Below are 24,727 nucleotides of genomic sequence, written 5' to 3' on the forward strand. Positions count from 1 at the left end.
GAACTCCAACAAATTTACAAGAAAAAAACAACCCCATCAAAAAGTGGGCGAAGGATATGAACAGACACTTCTCAAAAGAAGACATTTATGCAGCCAAAAGACACATGAAAAAATGCTCATCATCACTGGCCATCAGAGAAATGCAAATCAAAACCACAATGAGATACCACCTCACACCAGTTAGAATGGCCATCATTAAAAAGTCAGGAAACAACAGGTGCTGGAGAGGATGTGGAGAAACAGGAACACTTTTACACTGTTGGTGGGACTGTAAACTAGTTCAACCATTGTGGAAGTCAGTGTGGCGATTCCTCAGGGATCTAGAAGTAGAAATACCATTTGACCCAGCCATCCCATTACTGGGTATATACCCAAAGGATTATAAAACATGCTGCTATAAAGACACATGCACACGTATGTTTATTGCAGCACTATTCACAATAGCAAAGACCTGGAACCAACCCAAATGTCCAACAATGATAGACTGGATTAAGGAAATGTGGCACATATACACCATGGAATACTATGCAGCCATAAAAAGAATGAGTTCATGTCCTTTGCAGGGACATGGATGAAGCTGGAAGCCATCATTCTCAGCAAACACAGGAACAGAAAACGAAACACCGCATATTCTCACTCATAAGCGTGAGGTGAAAAATGAGAACACATGGACACAGGGAGGAGGACGTCACACACTGGGGCCTGTCAGGGGATGGGGTGTGAGGAGAGGGAGAGCATTAGGACAAATACCTAACACATGCGGAGCTTAAAACCTAGATGACGGGTTGATAGGTACAGCAAACCACCATGGCACATGTATACCTATGTAACAAACCTACATGTTCTGCACATGTATCTCAGAACTTAACGTTAAAAAAAAATCTGTCCATCCACTCAAGTTAGCTAAAGAAGAGAGGTTCTGTGTAAAGGGGATTTTCACATAGCACAACTGTAGGAAGTGAAAAGTGGTTGTGCTGCTGCTCTCTCCATCTCTCTGGAGTCACAGGATGATTCCTCTGTGCCTGTCCGCTCCCTGGAACCACGTACCAGTAACTCCCAAAGACACTTGCCTCTGGAAAGCACCCAGTTCTGTTCCCCCACAGCCAGGGCCAAGCCTCAGCAGTGGCCTCAGCATCCATAGCTCCGGTCCTGGCCCCAACTCCAAGTGGCTTACTGCTTCATTGCTCAACATCATGGAATCGGCCTCTCTGTTCAGAGTGTCTAGCATGAAAATCTATTTGGCTCTGGATGGGTCAAAGATCCACTCCTGCTCCAATCATTTAAGGCCTAGATGCGAGTAGAGGGTGGGGTGTTATATACATGGTTGCCTCTTTTACCAGACACTAGGGCAGGGAGAGAGAGAGAGCGAGACATACACAAGTAAAAGCTGCAGCACTTCTGGGGTATTGAGTGCTAGTGCTCTGGAATACAAAGGGGGTCACCAAAACATGTCTGTCTCTCTGTGTCTCTCTCTCCCCACCCCAATCTATACCTCCCCTGGCCACCACCCCACTTCTACACCTCTTTCACAACCCCTACTTTCCTCCCCTTCCTCCAGTCACCACCCCTATCGCTGAAGTTACTCGTAAAGGTACCATTGTCTCACCTCCTTCCCCCACTCTTCCCAGCCTTCTTCCCCTACCACCCCGGCCCCCGCCACCGCAAGCCCGCCCTCTGAAAATTAATTCGCCATCGAGATATGCATGCTTTGGTTCTATTTTGCATTTCTGCACTCAATGAGGATTTTGCAGCCAGATTCCCCTCCCACAGTCGAAGCAAGTATCCCTCCGTGAAAAATTCACAGCGTTACACCAAGGGCAGTCCCAGTCCCCTGGCCTGCGATACACTGGAGGTCTTCTTTGCTGATGAGGTTCGGAGTATCTCCTGTCTCTTGGGTGCTCCTGAGGGTCTATTCTGTGGGGCCCCCCATTAGACCATAGGCTAGTATCAAAGGCCTCCCACTTGGAAGGCAGCTGAGGTGGAACTGGTGCTGTGACTGTTGCTTGTGGAGGGGATATAGTGGGTATGCCTGAGAGGGAGGAACGAGAGCTCGAGTATGAGTATGTGAATGAGGCAGGGAGCTGGACAGGAAGAGGTTCCAGTGAGGCTCTGGACCAGGGGTTCGTGGTTCCAGAGAAATAAGATGTGGCTGTTTTGACCGACCTGAGATCTCCCTCCTTCTGCCCCCAATAGGTGTAATTTTCCTGATCAGCATCTCTGAGGAGCTGCAGGAGGATTCTCTCCGGCTCCTCTATGGTCTCCATGGAGGCAGCCCCGGCCTCCACGTGGGGGGACTGGGTCTCCATGGGGACAGCCCCGGCCTCCACACGGGGAGCCATGGCCACCACAGGGGCAGCCACAACGTCCACATCCCTCTGCTCTTCTTCTGCTCCTTTTCCTCCAGCGGCACCAGCAGCAGCCACCGCCGCCTCTTCTTCCTTCTCACCTGCTCCTTCTGTGCAAACCCCTCCGGCAGTGGCCAGGCCTGGCCACCCTGCCCCCTGCTCCCACTCATGGGGAGACACCAGCTCCTGGAGAGAAGTGGGCAGGGCTGAAGTGTGTTCTGGGGGCAAGGCGGGAGCACTAAGCAGGGTAGGACGGAGCTACCAGGTGGGAAGGGCGGGGCAGGGCAAAGCCATGGAGCAGGGTGGAGAAGGGTGGGAATGGGGCGGGGCAGTGGTACTGGGCAGGGACCAGTTGAGGGATCTGACTGCATAGAGCGGCTTCCAACTCACCTTGTCTCGCTCTTTCTGCACCTCCACGAGGCTGGTCTGGGCCATTAGCCGGGAGGCCGCCTCCCTGCGTTCCGTCTCCTGCTGCTCCCTGAGCTCCTTCATTTCTGACGCCAAGGCCTGTGTGGCTGATTTGTGCAGTTCGGCGAAACTGTGCAGCCACTGCACCCTGTGCCTTTGTAGCTGTGCCTGCCTGCGGGCAAAGCGCACGCCCAAGGCCAGGCTGCCCCAGGTGCAGGCCTCTTTGACCTCACTGGGCACCTCGCTGTCCTCCAGTATGGCCCTCAGCTTGTCCTCCACCTCCTCCCAGGATAAGGATATATTCTCAAGATAGAAATCAGGGCCTTTCGTGTGCCTGGCCATTTTCTCATTGATGAAGGCCACTACGTTGCTATGTCGGAACCCACTACTGGGGTCCTCAGGTCTCAAGGCCATGATCGCCTAGGTTTCACCAGCCCTGTGTGGATGGAGCAGCCAATAGGTTCCTTTCCTCCCCCTCAGCCCCTCCCCTCATCCGTCTTCTCCCACCCTCTTGTCCCCGCCCTCCCCGCTCTGACAAGACCCTCCTAATGACCCCCTGACCGGCTTGTCCTACCCTAGGACACCTCCCACCAGGCCTCACCTCTTCAGCCAGGGCCAGAGGAAGTACAGGCCAACCCCGCTGTCTTAACACGCCCGAAGAGAGAGGAGGATCTCTCTCCCTCCTAAGGCTCCGGGGAAAGGAATACTCAGGACCAACGTCAGCTTTTACTCTGGGACTGTTCCAATTTCCAGAGACACCAGGGGTGGCAGGGAGTGAGTGAGGAAGGCCGCTGCCACTCCATTGGGATGTAAGGGAACCTGCCACATGGTTGGGAGCCCTTAAAGGTCAGAAGAAACAGGAGTGGTCAGAAAAGACTTAGAACCAAGAAAATTAAACCCTTATAATCAAGTCAAAAAAGTCCCATTTATCCCTCTCTCTTGACAATGGTTTGTCCCACGCCAACGGCTGGTAGGGACCCTCCTAGAGGTTGAAGAGGGAATAATGGGTACGTTCTAGAACATGAAAAAGCCCCCCAACCCATGAAAATTCTGTAGCTCCTTTTCCAGACTCCTAAATCCTAGTATACAGGTTAGTGACCTTTTTCTGAAACGGGCAAGATAGCAGGCATTTGAGGCTTTGTGGGCAAAAGATTATCCCAACTACTTGTAGCACAAAAGCAGCCATAAATAATTCCTGAAGAAATGATCATGGCCATGTTCTAATAAAAGTTCATTTATAAAACCAGGCAGTTGGCATGATTTGGCCTGTAGATGTCAAACTCTCAATCTAGATTCACATTTCATATGTGTCCTACAGACACACACAATCAAAATGTTCATGATATGACTCCCCCTTTTCCCTGTTAAAAGAAAAACGTTAGACAAAGTTAACAGTTTGTTTACACACAACAACAAAAAAACAAAAACAAAAAATGAGTCATGAATTTGTCAGTACTCAGAACCAGAAGAGTTTCAGAGAGCTCTTCCCAGCAACATGAGAAGTGAATTTTTATAGGCTGAATTTGGACACAAAAGAGAAAAATCACCTGATTGGCTACAGCAAGGCATTTGCCTTATTTGGACGTGGTCTCATCACTTGACTGCCTGTAATTAGCTGGAGCCGGGCTAGTTGTGTTTGGCTGAAATTAGGCTGTCTTTTATACAGCTTATGTTAAGTTTCAGTCTGTTTACATGCTAAGTTAGGTTTCGGTTTGTTAGATAGGAACTCAAAGTATGGAAACAGCTTCAAACTAATGGCCTCTTGCTTGTTTTAATATATGCAGGAGATGATTCCCCTCCTAAATTCCTATGTTGCCCAATACAGAAACCTCAAAATCAAATTTTTAAGTTACCTACCCTTCATACTGACCCTTAAAAACAAGTCAACTAAGAGACAAATCTTGTTGCTGTGACCTCAGAAACTTCTAAGATATCCATGCCCACTTAGGGAATGTCCATGTTGCTTCCCAAATAATCTTCCTGTCTTTAATTTCTTCATAATCCCTAATCACTTCCTAATCTTTCCTATGATCATGTTTCTCTTAAGCTTAAAAACATTTGGTGGATCCTTGTGACATACTCCTTGTCCTGACATTAGAATCTCACCCCAGGATACCATTCTAATTTAACTCTCTCCACTCTGTTATCCACCATCATTTATGTACCTAAGGGACTAAGCCATACAGGGATACACTGATTTTGGGGTTTTAAGTTATTTTCCCTTCTGAAAAATCAGAGCATTCATTTTTTATTATATGGGCATTATGTTCTATTCTATGAACTACACTTAAAAAGACAATATTTCTTCTGTAAGGGTCTTATGTCAGATAATTAGAGAGGAAAAAGACAATAGATCAAGCATTAAAATATTACCTAAGAAGGTAATTAAACCCCAGAGGCATAAAGTCCCACCATTTAAATGCTGTTTTTAGATGCTGTCTTGTGATTTCTTTCCTTCTCAGCTTGTATATTTTATTTATCAGCCATCAGTGGAAAGGGTTCATGTTTTGGCTTATTCTAGTGTGACTTCTATAGAAAGAACATCCAGAAGATAATGTAGAAAAGAGAATGGTGAGGAAAAGGGGAGAGACTGGAGTCAGGAAGACCCATTAGGGAGATGCTAAAGCATTTCAAGAAGTAAACTAAAGCAGTGGAAATAGGGATGGAGAGAAGAGTGTAGAGAGCCATTTGGCAGATAGAATGCATAGAGATGTCAGGGACAAGGATGAGGGAATGCTGAGGATAATGCCCAGGTTTCTGGTATAGGGGACTAAGTAGATAGCCCTGTTATTGGCTTAGATGGAAAATGAAGAAGAATTTTTTGGGATGAGTTCACCTTTAGACATATTAACATTAAAATACCTGTTGGGGCCATGTGCGGTGGCTCACACCTGTAATCCTAGCACTTTGGGAGGCCGAGGTGGGTGGATCACCTGAGGTCAGGAGTTGGAGACTAGCCTAGCAAACGTGGCAAAATCCTGTGTCTACTAAAAATACAAAAATTAGCTGGGCGTAATGGCGCACGCCTGTAGTCCCAGCTACTTGGGAGGCTGAGGCACAAGAATCGCTTGTACCTGGGGGGCAGAGGTTGCAGTGAGCCGAGATCATGCCACTGCACTCCAGCCTGGGCAACAGAGCGAGACTCAGTCTCAAAAAAAAAAAAAAAAAATACCTGTTGGGCATCCTGGTGGAGATAGTAGGCAGCTTGATATATGAGTCTAGAACTTAGGAGAGACATCAGAGCTGAAGATGTAGTATTGAGACGTGAAAGCTGTATTTACAGCAGCGGTTGAAATAACTCAGGGACAGAATATGGAGCAAGAAGAGTAGAGGGCTGAGGACAGAACCGTGGCCTGCCTTCATGGATCTCCTCCTTTCTACAGCTGTGTGCTACCATTGGTGATTTTATAGTTGTCCCCCTTAGTCCTTTGTGTTCTTGTCTACTAAGTTCAGAACATCTTTTACCTTATCTCTTTTATTCCCTCTATAATACTTTAAACATGAACTTCAGTTTGTGATTAGTTCTCTCTTCATACTGCCATTCTCCCACTTCCGCTTATAAACACTTTTAGGAAATTAAAAGTAAATTGTTTCTTTTAGCAGCCTGGAGGAGGGAGAAAGTGAAGACAGAGAAACCTGTTAGGAGGTTCCTTCAACAGTGCAGACAAAACATGATTAGGGCTTGAACTGTGGCAGGACCTCGATGAGATATCAGATGACAAGAGATTTTTGACATACAGTTAGCATGACTTGTTAACCAATTGTATTAATATATGAGAAATAAATATGGGTGCTGGAGTGGAAAATGATTTTGAGGCATTTGACTTGAGAAACTAGGTTTTGTGACAAGTGATGCCTCGAATCATAATAGATATGAGGAAAAACGGACTATAGAGAGGAGATAATAAATGCAGTTTTGGATTGACAAATGCCTTTGTGATAGTTATATTGAATTATAGTTGAATGGCTGTACTGGGCTGGAAGTTAGGTGAGAGGACAAAACTAGAGATATGTATTATAAATTTGGGTGTTTTCAGTGCTCAGTTTGTGGCTAAGACCTCATGCTTCAATAAAATTGCTGGAGATGAAGGTTGGAAGGAGAGAATAAGCAGGACAAAAAAACAGAGGAAGGAATCCGGAGGTCTTGGAAAGGGTAGCAAATACCTTTAGGGATAGAATAAGGGAGAACAAGCAGTAGGAGTAGTCAGAGAAGTAGACAGTCAAAAAAGGGAGATATTTTAGACCTAAGGAGAGATTTGGAAGGTAAAAAGAGTGCTACTAGTTTCATATAATGCACAGAGGTTACATAGGATGAGGGTGAACAAAAGGTTATTAGATTTAGCTAATAAGATATCCTTAGTGATTCAAGTGATGAGAATCAATAGAATGGTGAGGCAGTTGCCAGATGATGGGGGATCACAGAATGAAATTAAAGGAGCAAGTAGAAATTTTGAATACTGACTAGTCTTTCAAGATCTGTGACACAGTAGAGAATTCTACCACGAGCAATCAGAAAATAGATCATGGAAGCGTAGGATATGACAGCTTATTTGGTGAGACAACTAAGTTATACAATTTTCAATACAAAGACAGGGAAAATAATCTGGTATTTACTGTATGAAGAAAGGTAATCATATGTAAAGAAAACTCTGTGTTTTGAAGAGTTTGCATTGTGACCCAGGAAATAAGGCCAAACCTTTGTGAATTCTATGATAATAACTATGAAATAACATATTGACAGATGCAAAGATATCAGTGTAATCTGATATTTATAGAGAAAGATTGAGGAAATGAGAAATAGTTATTAGAGTCAGTGAAATTGGTTGGGGAAGGATTTCTGGAGGAGAGTTATGTTCTTGTTCTTAATAGAAACATCGGGGTTCTCCAAAGATCTATGAAGACCTTTCTGGTTGTAGTATGATGTGTCTCAGATTACCATTTTTAAAATTGTCTTCATCCAAACAAGAAAGCAGGAATCACTCATACTATGATGTGGACAATGGTGGTGTCAGGGAACCTTTCAAATTTGCCTTCGTTATTACCTTACCTTTATCCACATCCTCAATCATTGGTAGTCAGATTTTGAACAAGCTGCCTGTACCCTTAGGTGGCATACTGCAATTGTTTTTCCCTTAGGAATGGTGACATGAGCTCACCACTAGAATGATCCACAATTCTTAGTTATATATAAATGGATTGCTACATATATATGTACTGTATACTTTTTTCTTGAGTAGGTTTCTAAATTTAATGCACAGCCTCTAAATAAATTATAGTTTGCTTTGAATTCAAGGTGAAGAATATTTTGATGACAAAAATTTTATTTTGAGTGAGTAGTTTTTAAAATATACGTAATGTTTACTATAACCTTGTCCACGAGCTACTTTTTTAAAAAACAATAACAATAAGAAGAAAACAAAACATCTTTGATTCACTTTATGGATTGGGTTGGGAATCGGTAGATAGTGTGATAATAGTGGTGATGATGTTAAAGGAAATTAATTTTTATTGAGTACTTTGTATATGCCAAGCACTGTGCTATGAGCTTTAAATGAACTATCTCATTGTTAGCAGAGAATTCTCCATGGGGCTCTTGCATTTTTTACGCGTCTGTGAGCAGAGTATCCTTTGCCCTGGATTATCTTTTCAAAGGTGTATGTATAGAGAACAGACTTTTATTTATTTATTTATTTTTATTTTTTTTCTGAGACATAGTCTCCTCTGTCACCCAGGCTGGAGTATAATGGCACGATCTCGGCTCACTGCAACCTCCGCCTCTCAAGTTCAAGCGATTCTCCCATCTCAGCCTACCAAGTAGCTGAGATTACAGGCACCCGCCATCATACCCGGGTAATTTTTGTAGAGACAGGGTTTCACCATGTTGGCCAGGCTGGTCTTGAACTCCAGACCTCAGGTGATCTGCCTGCCTCGGCCTCCCAAAGTGCTGGGATTACAGGCGTGAGCCACCGTGCCTGGCCAGAGAATAGCCTTAGAAGATAGAAATAGTGTCTATCTCTAGAGCAAAAGGCAGGTTTGCTTATAGCCTTGGAAAATACAGTTAGTATCTGCCTCTGGAACAAAGGGCAGACATGCTTATGGCCCATTATAAGAAATTTGTGTTTCTTAAGCATGGGGTTCTTCTGTAATACAACCCAATACTTCTACAAGTGTCACCTGATCCTCTTTGTATTATCCTATGGGAATTGAGTTTGTGTAAGCAACACAAATACTGATACTTTGGCTATTGTCATTGCTCCAATTAACTGTTTATTATTTCTGACCTAGGATTCTGGTGTCTTCTACCAGCTTCCATGAAACTGGCAGGCTAAATTTTTAGTGCATAAGTAAGGTAAAATCTCAGACCCTTTACCATTCTTTCTTTTCCTTTTTTTTTTTTTTTTTTTGAGACAGAGTCTCACTCTGTTGCTCAGGCTGGAGTGCAACGGTGTGATCTCAGCTCACTGCAACCTCCACCTCCCGGGTTCCAGTGATTCTCGTGCCTCAGCCTCCTCTAATCCCTCAGTAGCTGGGATTACAAGAGTGTACCACCATGCCAGCTATTTTTTTGTTTTGTATTTTTAGTAGAGACATAGTTTTGTTATGTTGGCCAGGCTGGTCTCGAACTCCTGTCCACAAGTGATCTACCCACTTGGCTTCCCAAAGTGCTGGGAATACAGGTGTGAGCCACTGGGCCCGGCCCCCTTTACCATTCTTAACACTTGCATAATAAAACAACCCTATAAAGATAGCTGCTTTTATTATTCTCATTCCACACATACCAAAAACTGAGATTTAGTCACCCATGCAAAGATCCATAGGTAAGACATTATAGAGCTGGGATTTGAACCCAAGTCTAACTCTAAAAGCTGCATTATCAAGCAGTAAGCTACTCAAGTCCTTGGATTGACCTTTTATCTGACTGCATCATGAACTATAAGAAAGTTATGCTTAAATAATTCTGGGTTGCAGATTACCAGTGTCATGTCAAAGGCTGAATGTTCATGTCAGCAGGAGATAAGAACAGTTAAAAAATTATGATATGTTTATGTCCCCACAAATCCTTGTTTGTTTAATTACCAGGTTTATACCTTATGGAAAAATGTACATAAACTTAAAACCTATTATATTGACATATTTACAGGCTAGAGATGTCATCTATGAATGATGGCATTCTTTGTTTTTTTTTTTAAACAACTTAATAAAACAAAAATCCCTGAGCTCTTTACAACTCTACAAGCCTAGAAGTAAGATGACTTACTTAAAGACTAAAAGTGACAAAAGTGAGTTCATTCAATAGATCCTGCATCCCCACACTTCTTATTAGCATAGATATTTTTATCCTTATATTAGGTTTACATCTGCTTTTCAATGTATATAAACAGCATGGCACATAGCAGGTGCCCATTAAATGTCATTTGAATGATTCTAAAGGGTTGTGGGTCTTCATAGAATGATGATATTAATACACAGTTCAGGGTTTTGGCCATCTTGATCTTTTAATGCATTAACATTGCAAGTTTGCAGTTTTATGTAATTATTTATGCAGACATCTGAAAGTCCCCTTTCCAATCAAGCTTAAAAGATTTTTCAATAAAACTTTCTTCTTTTTTTTTAATATTTGCAATTTAAACTTTTTTAAATAAGGTAAAATATACATATGTAATTTACCATCCTTACCATTTTAAATGTACAGTTCAGCTGTAATAAATACATGTATATTCTTTTTTCCCCCTCATCCCCCTTTACTAGAAAACCTTATTTTTCTAATGATTTTTGAGAAATAGAACTTATCAAAGGGCTTGAGATCTTGTTTGTTTATTCATTTGTTTTCCTTCCTTGAATTTGCTACAATATCAGTTGCTAGTTCTTATGTTTTAACATCAGTCTTATTCAATGACTGTAGATTGATTAATTGATGTTATATGTAGCAAATCAATTCACCTTATAAAATTTCAGACAGTAAAGCTTGTTTTAGTTTCCTTATCATTAAATAGTCTCTGAAATTTACAAGGAAAGTATTTTGAAGTGAGGATAAGACAATCGAATAAATCAGTTAGGAAAGTTTCAACTATATCCTGAGGCATTTTATCTAGGGCTTTTGATTTTAAGTACAAGAAAGATCCCTAATTTATTTAGATTATTTTCACCAGCTTAGTCCTGGCGATACAACAAGTTCACATATGCTCAAACTCTAAAACAAAACTTTATAGTATGGGCATGTTTTATAAATGCGAGTTAGAAAAGGAATTTGGATGTTTCATGTGTATTTTAAATTATGAGTTTTACTTTTCTCCCCAGAGAACCCAAGATTGGTCAATATTTTCCCTTAGAAATACATCTGGATAAAAAGTTCTAATTATGACCTAAACAAGCTAACATTAAACCTTTGGAATAGAAAGCAAGGTTTATTTATAAATTTTCTAATTCTTCTGTGCTATGCAAATTAACATTATTCCTTAGATGTTACCTTTACACATCTGCTTTTCTTTCTGTCAGCTTCCTCAAGTTGGTATGGATAACCACAAGTTAGTTTGGCTGTTAAGCAGTGTTAGCATCAAGTTCTGAGAGTATCCAGGGGCTAGCAGCCAATAAACCTTGGTTCTGAACTACTGACCAGCTACGTCAGCTTAACAAAGTTCTTTGTCCTCTCCGTGTCTATGTTTTACTCCTGTAAGGGATACTTACCCTGCCCATTTTCCAGGGTTATTGGCAGAATTAAGTAAGATAATACATATAGAAGTACTTGGAAAGATTACTAACGTGTGTAATTGTAAGTTGTTGCTGCAGTATCATTGCAAAGGCCTTTTGCCTACATTGAGCCTGAATGTGTTCCTTGTCTTCCTCAGGATGTGAAGTAGGGAGAGAAAAAATACCATCTCCATTCTTGCACACTCGTCAGTCTGCCTCCTCAACCTCACATAGCTCTAATTGTACCTAATGAAAGTAACATTTTTAGGTCCCAGTTGCAGGAAATATTTTAAATAGAACCAGCCTGGGGCATTTTTCAAAATAAAATCTAAATAATGCAAGATTGTTAGCACGAACTGTGCCAGGGCTGGATTACACAACTAATAAAAATCAACCTGAGTTTCAGACTGTCAGGCAGCCTTGATGATACCTCCCCCAGGTCACCTGGGGTGATAGCAGGACTCACATCAGACCTTGTCTTTAAGTTCCAGGGACCTCGGTCATCCTCAACGACTTCATACTAGGACTTGTTCGTGAGTTAACAAAGTAGTTTGTCAGCATCTATTCACATGTCAGCATCTGTTCACATGTCAGTGACCACAATGAGAGTGTATACATACTGGGCCCTGGCTTAAAGTTGTTTGTGGCTAAGGGTTAGGAAGGACACACCTCCTCCTTCAACTCATCAGCCATCTCCAGGGTGGCTTCCTTGCCTTTAACACCACCCCAAATCAATACAAATGCTGCTGACACCATCTACGTTGTTTATACTTTGGAGAGGTTGGGGAATGAACACATGAATGGCTCTTGTCTTGTGCCTGGAAACCTGGCTTTGAGGTCTCTGGGCTTTGTTGTAGAAGTCATTTGTCTAAGAAGCTCCCAGAAGTAAATTTTTTGTTTGTTTGTTTGTTTGTTTGTTTGTTTTTTTGAGACAGAGTCTCACTCTGTCGCCCAGGCTGGAGTGCAGTGGCAGGATCTCAGCTCACTGCAACCTCTGCCTCCTGGGTTCAAGCAATTCTCCTGCCTCTGCCTCCGGAGTAGCTGGGACTATAAACACGTGCCACCACGCCTGGCTAATTTTTTGTATTTTTAGTAGAAACGGGGTTTCACCGTGTTAGGCAGACTGGTCTCAATCTCCTGACCTCGTGATCCACCCACCTGGGCCTCCCAAAGTGCTGGGATTACAGGTGTGAGCCACCGTGCCCGGCCAGAAGTAAACCTTTTTAAATGGAGCTTTTACTAACTCTTTGACCTCCAAGGTTCTAGCCTCTGCCTAGTAGCTAGTGCTCAGAGTACCTAGAAGTTCCTTCCTGCCTTAGCTGCTTTCTCTTGATACACTTCTTTCTGTGCCTAAGTCAGTGTATCTTTTTGATCCTCTCAGACCTACGTGGCTCTCTGGTATTAGACCTTTTGCCCAACTGACCTCTTCCAGACTGTTTCCTGTCAAGTAGCACTTCTAACCCAGCAGACTATTTTAACCCACTGCTGCCAGTGTGTTATTTTTATATTGTTCATGATTATTATATCACATGTAAATTGTAAGTATTATATATTAGGTATGTATATTATAATATATACATATTAGTTATATATGTATACATACATATTAGTTATACATATATAATTGTTATATATATCTTTTAATATATTTAACAATGCTGACAATACCTACAATTCTAATTAGAGATACAATTGTTTGAATACCTACTTTTTGATAGATCCTGTATTAGGTATTTTACATACTTTTTTTTTTAAATACTTACAGTGATCTGAACAGGTCAGGTATAAAAATGTAAACCTATTTTTACTCATAGTTGTATAATGAAAGGAAATCCTTCCTCCCACCTCCAATGGAGCCACCATAAACAGCTTCTTATCCTCATGTTTCAGGTGAAGAAACTGAGACTCAGAGAGGTTAAACAATTTGTCCAAGGTCACAGAACTAGTTGAGCCTAGTGAGGCTTAGTTTAAAGATGATGCTTTGTTAAGAAACCACTATATCAGATTGGTCCTCTACTTTAGTCTACCCTATTTTCTACCCAGGGATAAATACATTTGGGATAGTTAGCTTCTTTCAGAGCACTGAACATTTCACCTACTTCTATTATTGAGATCTCTGGTCAACACTTCTCCTTCTGTGGAGGTATAACATAATAATTGAAAATTTTTTAATAAGTATGTCTCTTTCACCTGTATGAATGAACAGCATGGAACAGATACGATCAAAGTCAGTAACATCAAGAACTGTTCATAACACTTTGGATATCCAGTAGAGATGATTATCTTTCTTCTGTGTTAGATACCTTTTAAATAACTGTGACCATTTAGCTTCCCTCTATCCCCTGCCCCTGCTGGTCATTCTTGTCTTTCAGATGTAGCCAATATTTTTAATTCTTTGCCAATATGCTGCTGCACAAAACTTGGCTAATCTTCCTCCTAGCTCCTAGTGGCTATCCACAAATACCTGCAAATTATCTGGGTCATACATATACAAGGAATATGGTATTTGACAAGCCATATACCTTCATCTGAAGGAATGTGATATTTGACAAGCCATATACCTTCATCTGAAGAAAGGGGGGTATATACCATATGGGACTGATACAAAAGTGGAAAAAAAAATAACATTTCTCTCAAATAGATACCTTTTGATGCCCATTCATTTAATCAACTAACGTTTACTAAGCATCTACTATCTATTCATTTAGATCCCAGGGATGGTGTAATGAACAAGAGCAACAAATTCCTTGCCCTTTTTAGTGCATACTTTAACAAATAAACAAATATTAGAAGATCAGATAAGAGCAAGTACAAAGGCCTATTGTTTGAATAGGCTTAGTGTGTTCAATGAACAGAGAAAATGCCAGTGTGGCTGCACCCTAATGAGTAAAGGGGAGAATGTTATGTTGAGCTAGACCATGTATGGCCTTGTATCAAGCAAGGAGACTTGTAAATATTTAACACTGAAGTGTTTAAAAAATGGTGAAAAAGAGCTCAATTGATTGAGCTAAACTGATTTACCCTTCTTCTCTGAGATTACTACTATTGTGGCTTTAGCTTCGTGGCACTTAAAGAGGCTGTCCAATGTCTGACAAGAACATAAATGTTTCTTTCACTTAATCCCCAGTGGGCATATCTTATGCGCTTTGTGTTCCGGGAACCCATATAGAGGAAGAAAGAAAAGCAAATCCTACCGTCTACATAGTGTGATGGGGTTGCATCTAAACATCAGTATTGGAGTGCTTTGATAGTTTCCTTCTCAGATGACACAGGCCTGGGCATAGTCAGGGGTGCTTGCCGGAAATTAACTTTACCAGAAGCCTAAGTAGGAGTCATTCTTATTAACTTAGTTTGTAAACCCAAGAGGCATAGCCATCTGCATTCCTGTGTTTTGCATGATGTCGGGGATATAAAATTGCAATGAGTGAGTACTAAGCAGTATGAACAGTGCCGATCATTTGGTACTGTCTTAAAATTATTGGTTGGCATGCTAATCCCATGTGTTAGGATTGTTATTACTCAGTTATAAAGCAGTTGGTTTGAATTGCCGCTCTTGGCAATTTTAGTTTTGACAGCACGTATCCCTTGATGTTTAAAACAGTTATGGTCCTGAAATGTCTTCCATAAAGTAAAATTAAATATTCCAAGATTTACAGCTGATTTTCATAGTGTTATCAGGCTGCTTCTGATTTCTTCCTCACACTTTTCCATTTTCTTTTGTGTTTGACATCTTCTGGAATCCAGGTAAGGTAGGGTAGAGAAAGGTCATGGATTATACATAGAAAAATAAAGGCAGAATTTTTATTTATTTATATTTATTTATTGTAGTTAATTAGATTCATTAAATATGTTTATTGAACTCACATTATTGAGAAAGTGCTAACCAAGGTACAAGAAGACAGAATTTTTATTCAATAAATACCCTTCTGTAATGTGTTAGCCAATTAATGCCCAATTTCTAAAGTGGCCTTATGATAACATTCCGTGTTGAGAATTCTTTATAATGCTAGTGCTGGTTGATACAATTAATCGCAACTGACCAGACTCTAGTATGATTTCTTCTTTATGCAAGCCGAAAATTCAACACCTGGCACATCTCAGTGAGTACCTTAAAAAGCTGAATAGTTGGCCGGGCGCCGTGGCTCACGCCTGTAATCACTTTGGGAGGCCGAGGCGGGCGGATCATGAGGTCTGCAGATCCAGACCATCCTGGCTAACAGGGTGAAACCGTGTATCTACTAAAAATACAAAAAAATTAGCCGGGCGTGGTGGCAGGTGCCTGTAGTTCCAGCTACTCGGGAGGCTGAGGCAGGAGAATGGCGTGAACCTGGGAGGCGGAGCTTTCAGTGAGCAGAGATAGCGCCACTGCACTCCAGCCTGGGCGACAGAGCGAGACTCCGTCTCAAAAAAAAAAAAAAAAAGCTGAATAGTTAACAGGTAAATTAACCTGTAAGCTAACAGATATCCTCTGTATCTTGATCTGGTTTTTAGTATATATTCTGTATCAGGAAATGTTGGCTGAGAAACCAGTAGTAAAATTCAACTATCCCTGTAGTAACTGTTAAAGGACTGGCCACAGGGTCAGAGCAAAAATGGCTACAGCTCCAGTTATAGAGACTTTCTCACAGGTTTTTATTATCAGATTTTCAACATAGCAATATTTATTGCTGGGAAAGAAGTCAGACTATCTTACAGTTTGGAAGATGGGTATAGCTTCTCTATGTAGCTCTGTGGCTACCTCATGGCCACAAATATCCACATTATCAGTTAGTTTCATATCTTCTTGTCAGTTGCAGCATAAAACTGCTCTGTGTTGCTTTGATGATGTTTCTGATTTCTAGGCAAGGTCCTAAATGGAAAAGTCAATACTCTTGAAATATATAGAGCACAAACAAAGTTTTAAACACCCAATAAAGCCATTTTGTTATTTCTCTGTTCCTACAGAAACTCAACATATTGCATGAAGGTGTCAATGTCCTTGACTGTTGCAGAGAATGAATCAGGCCTGTGCTACAACAGCAGGATCCGCTATTTAGAAAAATCTGAAGTCACTAAAAGAAAGGAGATCTCCTGTCCAGACATGGATGACTTTAAAAAGTCCGATCAGGAGCCTGATGTTGTGTGGTATAAGGTAACTCAGCATGGTGTCAAATGCATATTTTACCGCAGTCAATAGCAGCCTTGGGGATGAGGAAAGGGAGATTTTTTTGTTACTAGTTTTTGGTATTAGATATTTCACTGAGAAGAATCAACAGATCCATAACTAAATAATTCAGAGCTGTGACTCTTATGTATCACTGGTTTTTAATGCAGGTGTTAGAAGCAATACCCCTTTCTCCAACTGCTAAAAGTAGAATGTCCCTCCAGCCTGACAACATATAAGAACTAATGGGAAGAAGGGTAAACATTTAAATAACACTTGAAAGAAATCATTTGGGGGACACAGAAATATTATTTACTGGCAGAAACAAAGGCCTGCCATTACAAGTAGTAGTACTTATAAAGAATAACAACTATCATAATGGTCTACTCTGTGAAAGCCACAACAGTGAATGCAGAGGAGAGAAACGGGCCCAGTACGGGATGTGTAAACACTGTTAAGGTTAAGTTTAGCTGGAAATAAACCACACTCAAAGGTTGAACAGAAGAGAATTGTGGCCAGGCACAGTGGCTCATGCCTGTAATCCCAGCATTTTGGGAGGCGGAGGCGGGCAGATCACCTGAGGTCAGGAGTTGAGACCAGCCTGGCCAACATGGCGAAACCCCATCTCTACTAAAATATAAAAATTAGCTGGGCATTGCAGCACACACCTGTAATCCCAGCTACTTGGAAGGCTGAGGCAGGAGAACCGCTTGAACACGGGAGGCAGAGGTTGCAGTGAGCCAAGATCGTGTCACTGCACTCCAGTGTGGGCAACAGAGCGAGACTCCATCTAAAAAAAAAAAAAGAAGAATAAGAGAGTTGAACGGAAGGATTATTTGCAAAAGTTTGGGCAGGCTTGAAGAAATCGATAAAGGAGCAAGCTGTTGATTATCACCCCTAGACCTGCAGTGTCAAGGGGAAGGAGCAGTGTCACTGGAACCTGGCAAGAGTGGAGGAAGCTGCCAAGAGATACAGCCTTAAAGGAACATATGAGGGTGGCAGATAGGAAGGGAGTGGGTAGGATAAATACCCTAACCATTTATAATTCCTGCTCTCTGTTTATTTGCTAGTTATTTCCCTCTCCTGCCACCCTCATTCAAACTGAAACAGAAGCCAGGGGGCAGAGGCAGGAGATAGAATCAATAGTGTTCGGCTTTTCTGAGCATAGACTAGAGCAGGCAAGGGCTGAGAATTGGATCTACGGGAAGAAGCAGATAATAACCACACAACCTTCCAGCTATGATATTCTGGCAGCTAACCTGGGGCCCACGATCTTGTAACAGAACTAAGCCAACTCTCTTCTGTCAGCTCTGAACCACAGCAATTGACACACTGGGCAGTTTTATGATGTGATGGTAGATGACCAGGAAGGTTTTCTGCACAGATGCTGTGTGTACTGTTGGAACCAAACACACATAAAAGGTGGAGCAGGTTGCGTCTATAGGATCTGACAGACCCTCAGTTCCTAGGGAAGCTTAATCCCTAACTCCCACAGCTGTCATATGCCTTTACATTTGGAAGCCTCTCCATTTTCACGCCTAGGGAAACTTACCAATAGACACCAAGAACATGCTCTGTACTAGAACGTCCAGGTCTCAATGGGAATTATCTTAATGAAGACAGTATTGTGACAGATAAAAAGGAACATAATGTTTATTATGCATAAACATAGACTACAGATAATTTGGTGGGTTTATGCCATCATCAACCTCATTTGTATTTATTACGCACTTATCGTGTGCCATTCATTGTAGCTAAACTTGATTTCAACATTATCTTGTTTAAATCTCAGTGCAACTCTGTGTGATAGGTGCTATTATCCTAATTTAATGGAGAACAAAACCACTGAGGCTGAGAGAGATGTGACCTATCCAAAGTTACACAGTGAACAAAGCCTGATTTTCTGTTCAAGGCAGTGTGACTCCAGAATTCATTTTCTTAATCACTACCCTCTCCGGCAATGGGCCTGGGACTAAACCCAGCCTTGGTCATATCTTGGAAACTTTTGTAAGATGCCATGCTGGTGCAGTGCAGCCTGGCCAAAGAAAGAAAAAGAAAGTTTTATTTTAATTTTATGGTTGAGGAAGGGAAGGTGACCTGCCCAAAGAGTTAGCAGCTGGGAGTGAAATCCAGATAATCAACTTTCCCTTCTAAGAGTAATTCTACTATCTCATCTTACTTTCTGCTAACTTCTTTCTTCTCCTTTTCTCATATCTCTAGACATCACTATCATCCTTACATACTCAAGCAATTTACTGCTTGGCAAATGCCACTTCTCACTCTTCCTTAGAAATGGACCAACAATGGTGAAGCAACAGGCCTTTCCAGCTCTGCCTGGATAATATTTAATATTTCTATAATATTTTACAGTTGATAAATGATCATCATAATGTTAGCTAACATTTCTTAAGTACTTACTGTATGGCAAGCTGTGTTTTAGGTGCATGAGATAGATTAACGCAATTCTTAGAACTACCATATAAGGTAATATTATCTCTATTTTATAGAAGAAGTGACTGCAGACTCAGACAAGCTAAGTGGGTTAGCAAAAGTCAACAGTAGTTTGTGACTTGCAGTTTGGCTACTAGCCCCACTCTTAGCCCCTACAATATACTAATGGATTAGGATAAAATACTAGAATCAAAAGTTAAAGAGTACCTGAAGCTCAGAAATGTATTGCTAACTCTTGGTTCTCATACAAGGTTTCAAGTAAATACCTGAAGAAAACGTACCAACATATTAGGAAAATATTTCCTTTTCAGTCAGTATTTGGATAGTCTACCTTGCCTACTTTATAGCCCATGTATTTTCTTTTTTAAAATTTATTTTTTATTTATTTTTTATTATTATACTTTAAGTTCTGGGGTACATGTGCACAACGTGCAGGTTTGTTACATATGTATACATGTGCCATATTGGTGTGCTGCACCCATTAACTCATCATTTACATTAGGTGTATCTCCTAATGCCATCGCTCCCCCCTCCCCCCACCCCACAACAGGCCCCGGTGTGTGATGCTCCCCTTCCTGTGTCCAAGTGTTCTCATTCTTCACTTCTCACCTATGAGTGAGAACATGCAATGTTTGGTTTTTTGTCCTTGCAATAGTTTGCTGAGAATGATGGTTTCCAGCTTCATCCATGTCCCTACAAAAGACATGAACTCATCATTTTTTATGGCTGCATAGCACTCCGTGGTGTATATCCACATTTTCTTAATCCAGTCTATCATTGTTGGACATTTGGGTTGGTTCTAGGTCTTTGCTATTGTGAATAGTGCTGCAGTAAACATACGTGTGCATGTGTCTTTATAGCAGCATGATTTATAATCCTTTGGGTATATACCAAGTAATGGGATGGCTGGGTCAAATGGTATTTCTAGTTCTAGATCCCTGAGGAATCGCCACACTGTCTTTCACAATGATTGAACCAGTTTACAGTCCCACCAACAGTGTAAAAGTGTTCCTATTTCTCCACATCCTCTCCAGCACCTGTTGTTTCCTGACTTTTTAATGATGGCCATTCTAACTGGTGTGAGATGGCATCTCATTGTGGTTTTGATTTGCATTTCTCTGATGGCCAGTGATGATGAGCATTTTTTCATGTGTCTTTTGGCTGCATAAATGTCTTCTTTTGAGAAGTGTCTGTTCATATTCTTTGCCCACTTTTTGATGGGGTTGTTTTTTTCTTGTAAATTTGTTTGAGTTCTTTGTAGATTCTGGATATTAGCCCTTTGTCAGATGAGTGGATTGCAAAAATTTTTTCCCATTCTGTAGGTTGCCTGTTCACTCTGATGGTAGTTTCTTTTGCTGTGCAGAAGTTGTATTTTCTACCAGGCTGAGCAAGTTTTGCTCTGGCTATAACAATATAAAGAAGAGGATACATTTGTCCAGAGTTTATTCTGGTGCTCATTCAAAGTTAGAAATGTCCAATGTGTTAAAAGAAAAATTTCAGCCAAATTAAATTTAAAAGATTAATTGAGCAAAGAATGATTCACAAATCAGGCAGTCTTCTGAGCCAGAGTAAGCTCAGAGACTCCAGTGCAGCCACGTGGTAGAAGAATATTTGTGGACAGAAAAAGGAAAGTGATGTATAGAAAATGGAAGTGAGGAACACAAACAGCTGGATTGGTTATAGCTTTGTGCCTTATTTGAACACGTTCAAACAGTTGGCCACATTTGATTGGTCAAAACTTAGTAATTGGCACAAAAGTAGGCTATGGTCTACTTACACCTCCACTTGTTATAGTTGACAGTGTACAGAGAAACCTTTAGGCCTAACTTAAAATATGTAAGAAAGCAGCTTTAGGCTAAACATGATTTAACAATTTCCCCCTTTTATTCATCCTCTCATTTTGAGAGATTGACCAAAACTTTAGGCATTGATGTCACTATCACCATCATAAATGTACTTATTTGGTCTTGAAACCCACTGGAAAATAGCAGAACAGTGGGTTGTGTAAGGTGTGAACAAGGACTTCAGGTCATTTTTTTTTTTTTTTTTTTGTAAGGGTTAGAGTAGAGGATAACTTCTTAGTCTGGAACATCCTGTTTACAGGAGAAAAAAACAAAACCTGGTCTGTTCTAGGATATATGTGTTTCCTTAAAGTCTTAGTTTGATTATGTTACATTTAGCACAAGTGAGTCCCTTTTGATTTTGTCTGGTCTGTTGGGGCCTAGTGCATGACGTGAGCTCAGTCCAAAACAATGGCCTCCCATAATTTTGTTTAAAAATTCCCTCCTTTTTGTCAGGTTCTCACTTAGGTGAGTGTGCCACTCTCAGTTACCGTCATTTTGGGTTTCCAGGTCTCAGCAATTCATTCATAGGTTATGATGCCCTCATGGTCACACATTTCCTTCAGCTACTGGCATTCCAGTTGAAGAGAGAACATTTGCCATTCTTGAGATGGCTGAATGCAAACATTTAAAACTTTTGAGCGAATACAGTACACCAGGGGGACTACTATTATGATTGTCAGGAGGATAATACCAAGAGTTTGGAGTATGCCCCTTACCTAGGGTCCCCATGAACCAAACCAACTAAAATCAAATAGATCAAAGAATGAGCTAAAGAGACTACTTGCTTTAACTAAGCAGTCTCTTCATTAATCTCCTACGCTGAATCTCTATAATACCTGATGGGATATATTTCTCCACAGGCCACAAGTACCAGCAGTTGCACAGATACTTCTCTGTTTAGCCAGTAAGTAATCTAGAGCAATTCTATTATTTAGCGTAATTTTCACAAGAGAATTTAAAGTCTGTTGTGTAACCATAGCGTTTAGAGTAGAATCAGTTATAGAGCCTATCATAACGGATACATTTCTAATCATTCCCTCTTTTACTCCACACCATGGAAAAAAGGACTTAACAAATGATGCCTTTCTAGAATAGTGAAGGACTCCTGGCAATGTTGTCTTTAACCCATGATGTAGATTAAGAGGAGTGAACCAACATTCTGTTTCTGACTATGAGGCAACGTATGTACCATTGAAATTATTCACCTACATTGGGCCTTCATTTTTCATCTATCAAGGCATACGGTTATCCATGTATAAGGCTGGCTGCAAAATCCTTCTTAAATAAAAGTATACCCTATGAGTGTACGCAACTTCTATTGACTTCTATTGTTTATAGAGGCATAAACGAGGAAAAAATTAAAAATAAGAGTCTCATGATAGTAGAAAAGTCTTGATCCGTGATCTTGGGAAAAAGCTGTTCACATCAAGGATGCCATTTTTTTTTTTCTGGGGAGAAACTTCCCTGGGTAGCTTTACCTTAAGGGTTCTAATGGGTGTATAGTTCCATAAGTCTAGAGCAACCCTCCCTCAGTTGTGAGATTATAAGCCCAAGGTTCAAGGTCCCTTAGCTTTGCTGCAGTGTGGATGGCAAAGGAAGTCCTTCTCTGATGTTCTCGGAAGATCCAGTCTTTTGAGTTCTAGATTGTGAAGGGGTTGATTGTCTTCAGTTAGTGAACCATAAAAATCTTTTATTCCTGGTGAAAATACAATTGTGACATAATAATCTGTTATAACATCACCATTCTTGCAAGGAAAAGCTTTGATACAACCAGAAAACATGCATTGAAAATGACAATTGAATGAAATCCCTCTATAAATGTTTAAATGGCCCATCAGGTAGCTGAATGTACCTGAAGATTTGAGTGTCTTCCCAGGAATATGGGTTTGACAAATTAAACATTGGTCATAAACTATTTTAGCAATGTACAACTCACCACAACAATATATATTTAATTTGGATTATTTTATCTTTTTCATGAGTCATGGAATGCAGAACTTTTAATAACAAAAACTTTAAGGACTCAGGAAGGACAAGGCAGCTGCCCTGGTTCTCCATCAGTCCATGCTTAACGTTGGTCTTACGTCCTCTTGAATACCAATTGTTTCTCCAATTTAGGTGCATAGCACTGATAACTGATGGGTTATCACAGGTCGTTTGACTTAGGCCATGGAGTTCATTCAAATTGTATATCTATACAATTTTGGTATTGGCTGATTTAGCATGATAATCTGGCAAAGTGTCTTCTTGGTATTCAATTAATTTTTGTTCTACTTGGGTTAGCAGTTGTATAAACCAGTCTTTTCATTAAAGTTCCAGGAATTCTTACCCAGTCCAAATGATATGACTCTAAAGTTATGAGAAACCTGTATTCAAGAGTGCTTTTCAGGGTCCTTTCCAACCTTCTAAAAGACACCATATTTCTAGGATTTTGCGTGCTTGTGAATGTTTCAGAAACTGCATCAGAATTAAGCAATTAACTAGCAATGACTTCAAATAAAGACACAGTTGACAAGGAAATTTGGTTATTTCTGTGGTCTACAATAAATTAACATAAGAACCATAATTATAATTGATATCATATACTCAGACATTAGAATTTTAGAAATCACGTAAAATTTTGGAACATATATTAATGACATTCATTAAAATATAACCTAAAGAAAGTTAATGATTATTTCTGGCTGGGTGTGGTGGCTAACGCCTGTCATCCCAACACTTTGGGAGGCTGAGGCAGGCGGATCTTTTGAGGTCAGGAGTTTGAGACCAGAGGCTGAGGCATGAGAATTGCTTGAACACAGGGGAGGGTGGGGAAAGGTTGCAGGGTGTGAGCTGAGATTGCACCACTGCACTACACTCCAGCCTGGGTGACAGAGTGAGACTGTCTCAAAACAAACAAACAAACAAAAATTTCTTATTTTGACAGTGCTTCCCATGTAACTTAATATATCAAATAATCCTGTTTACCTCTCTTTTGGATGCTTCAGGGGCCCTCTGTAGCATCCCAAAGTTAGTGGTCTAAAAAGCCTTAATTTCAAAATTGGAATTTGACTTGGGGAAGCCTGTCAAATATGTTAAATGTTTAAAACACTTGATACTATAAAATCGAATTCTATGTCACCATAAATCATTCATTTTGCCAAAATAATGACTCAAAAATTTTAAAGATGCAAAAACCTTTACTCATTGATAGAGGGAAGACTTAGCTTTCCAAACGATCTGTCTCTTGTCTTTTTCTTCTTTTTCCTGTAGTTTATTCAAAAGGCAAACAAAAATCTTTCATTATTGTTTAATATTACATGAAAATCTCATTCAAGAAAGAAAGCCAAATTTCATCCTTGCAGTAGTATACTATTAATGTCAACCCCAATTTTTAATAAAACCTAGTAGACAAATCTATCTAATCTTTTTATTTTTGCTGACTTCTTTTTTTTAAAAATTTTATTATTATTATACTTTAAGTTTTAGGGTACATGTGCACAACGTGCAGGTGTGTTACATATGTATACATGTGCCATGTTGGTGTGCTGCACCCATTAACTCATCATTTAGCATTAGGTATATCTCCTAATGCTATCCCTCCCCCCTCCCCCCAACCCACAACAGTCCCCGGTGTGTGATGTTCCCCTTCCTGTGTCCATGTGTTCTCATTGTTCAATTCCCACCTATGAGTGAGAACATGCAGTGTTTGTTTTTTTGTCCTTGCGATAGTTTGCTGAGAATAATGGTTTCCAGTTTCATCCATGTCCCTACAAAGGACATGAACTCATCATTTTTTATGGCTGCATAGTATTCCATGGTGTATATGTGCCACATTTTCTTAATCCAGTCTATCGTTGTTGGACATG

At 40.6% G+C, this 24,727-nt stretch overlaps 2 protein-coding genes across 2 annotated transcripts in view; one reads left to right on the top strand and one right to left on the bottom strand.

Moving 5' to 3' along the window:
- Positions 1 to 24,727, top strand: part of IL1RAPL2 (interleukin 1 receptor accessory protein like 2) — a 1,126,326-nt gene that overhangs the window by 570,973 nt on the left and 530,626 nt on the right. The window contains exon 4 of the mRNA XM_032757406.1: positions 16,386 to 16,572. Within this exon, the coding sequence (XP_032613297.1) occupies positions 16,386 to 16,572 (187 nt within the window). The remainder of the gene's footprint in view (positions 1 to 16,385; positions 16,573 to 24,727) is intronic.
- TEX13A (testis expressed 13A) lies at positions 1,699 to 3,454 on the bottom strand. The gene is made up of 3 exons (XM_032757407.1): positions 3,355 to 3,454; positions 2,736 to 3,189; positions 1,699 to 2,531 (listed from the first exon to the last, which is right to left on the bottom strand). The coding sequence occupies exons 2-3, from the start codon at positions 3,165 to 3,167 to the stop codon at positions 1,734 to 1,736; spliced, it is 1,230 nt and encodes a 409-aa protein (XP_032613298.1). The 5' UTR covers positions 3,168 to 3,189; positions 3,355 to 3,454; the 3' UTR covers positions 1,699 to 1,733.

Source organism: Hylobates moloch, unplaced genomic scaffold (assembly GCF_009828535.3).
Source record: "Hylobates moloch isolate HMO894 unplaced genomic scaffold, HMol_V3 SCAFFOLD_7, whole genome shotgun sequence".
NCBI classification, from domain to species: domain Eukaryota; kingdom Metazoa; phylum Chordata; class Mammalia; order Primates; family Hylobatidae; genus Hylobates; species Hylobates moloch.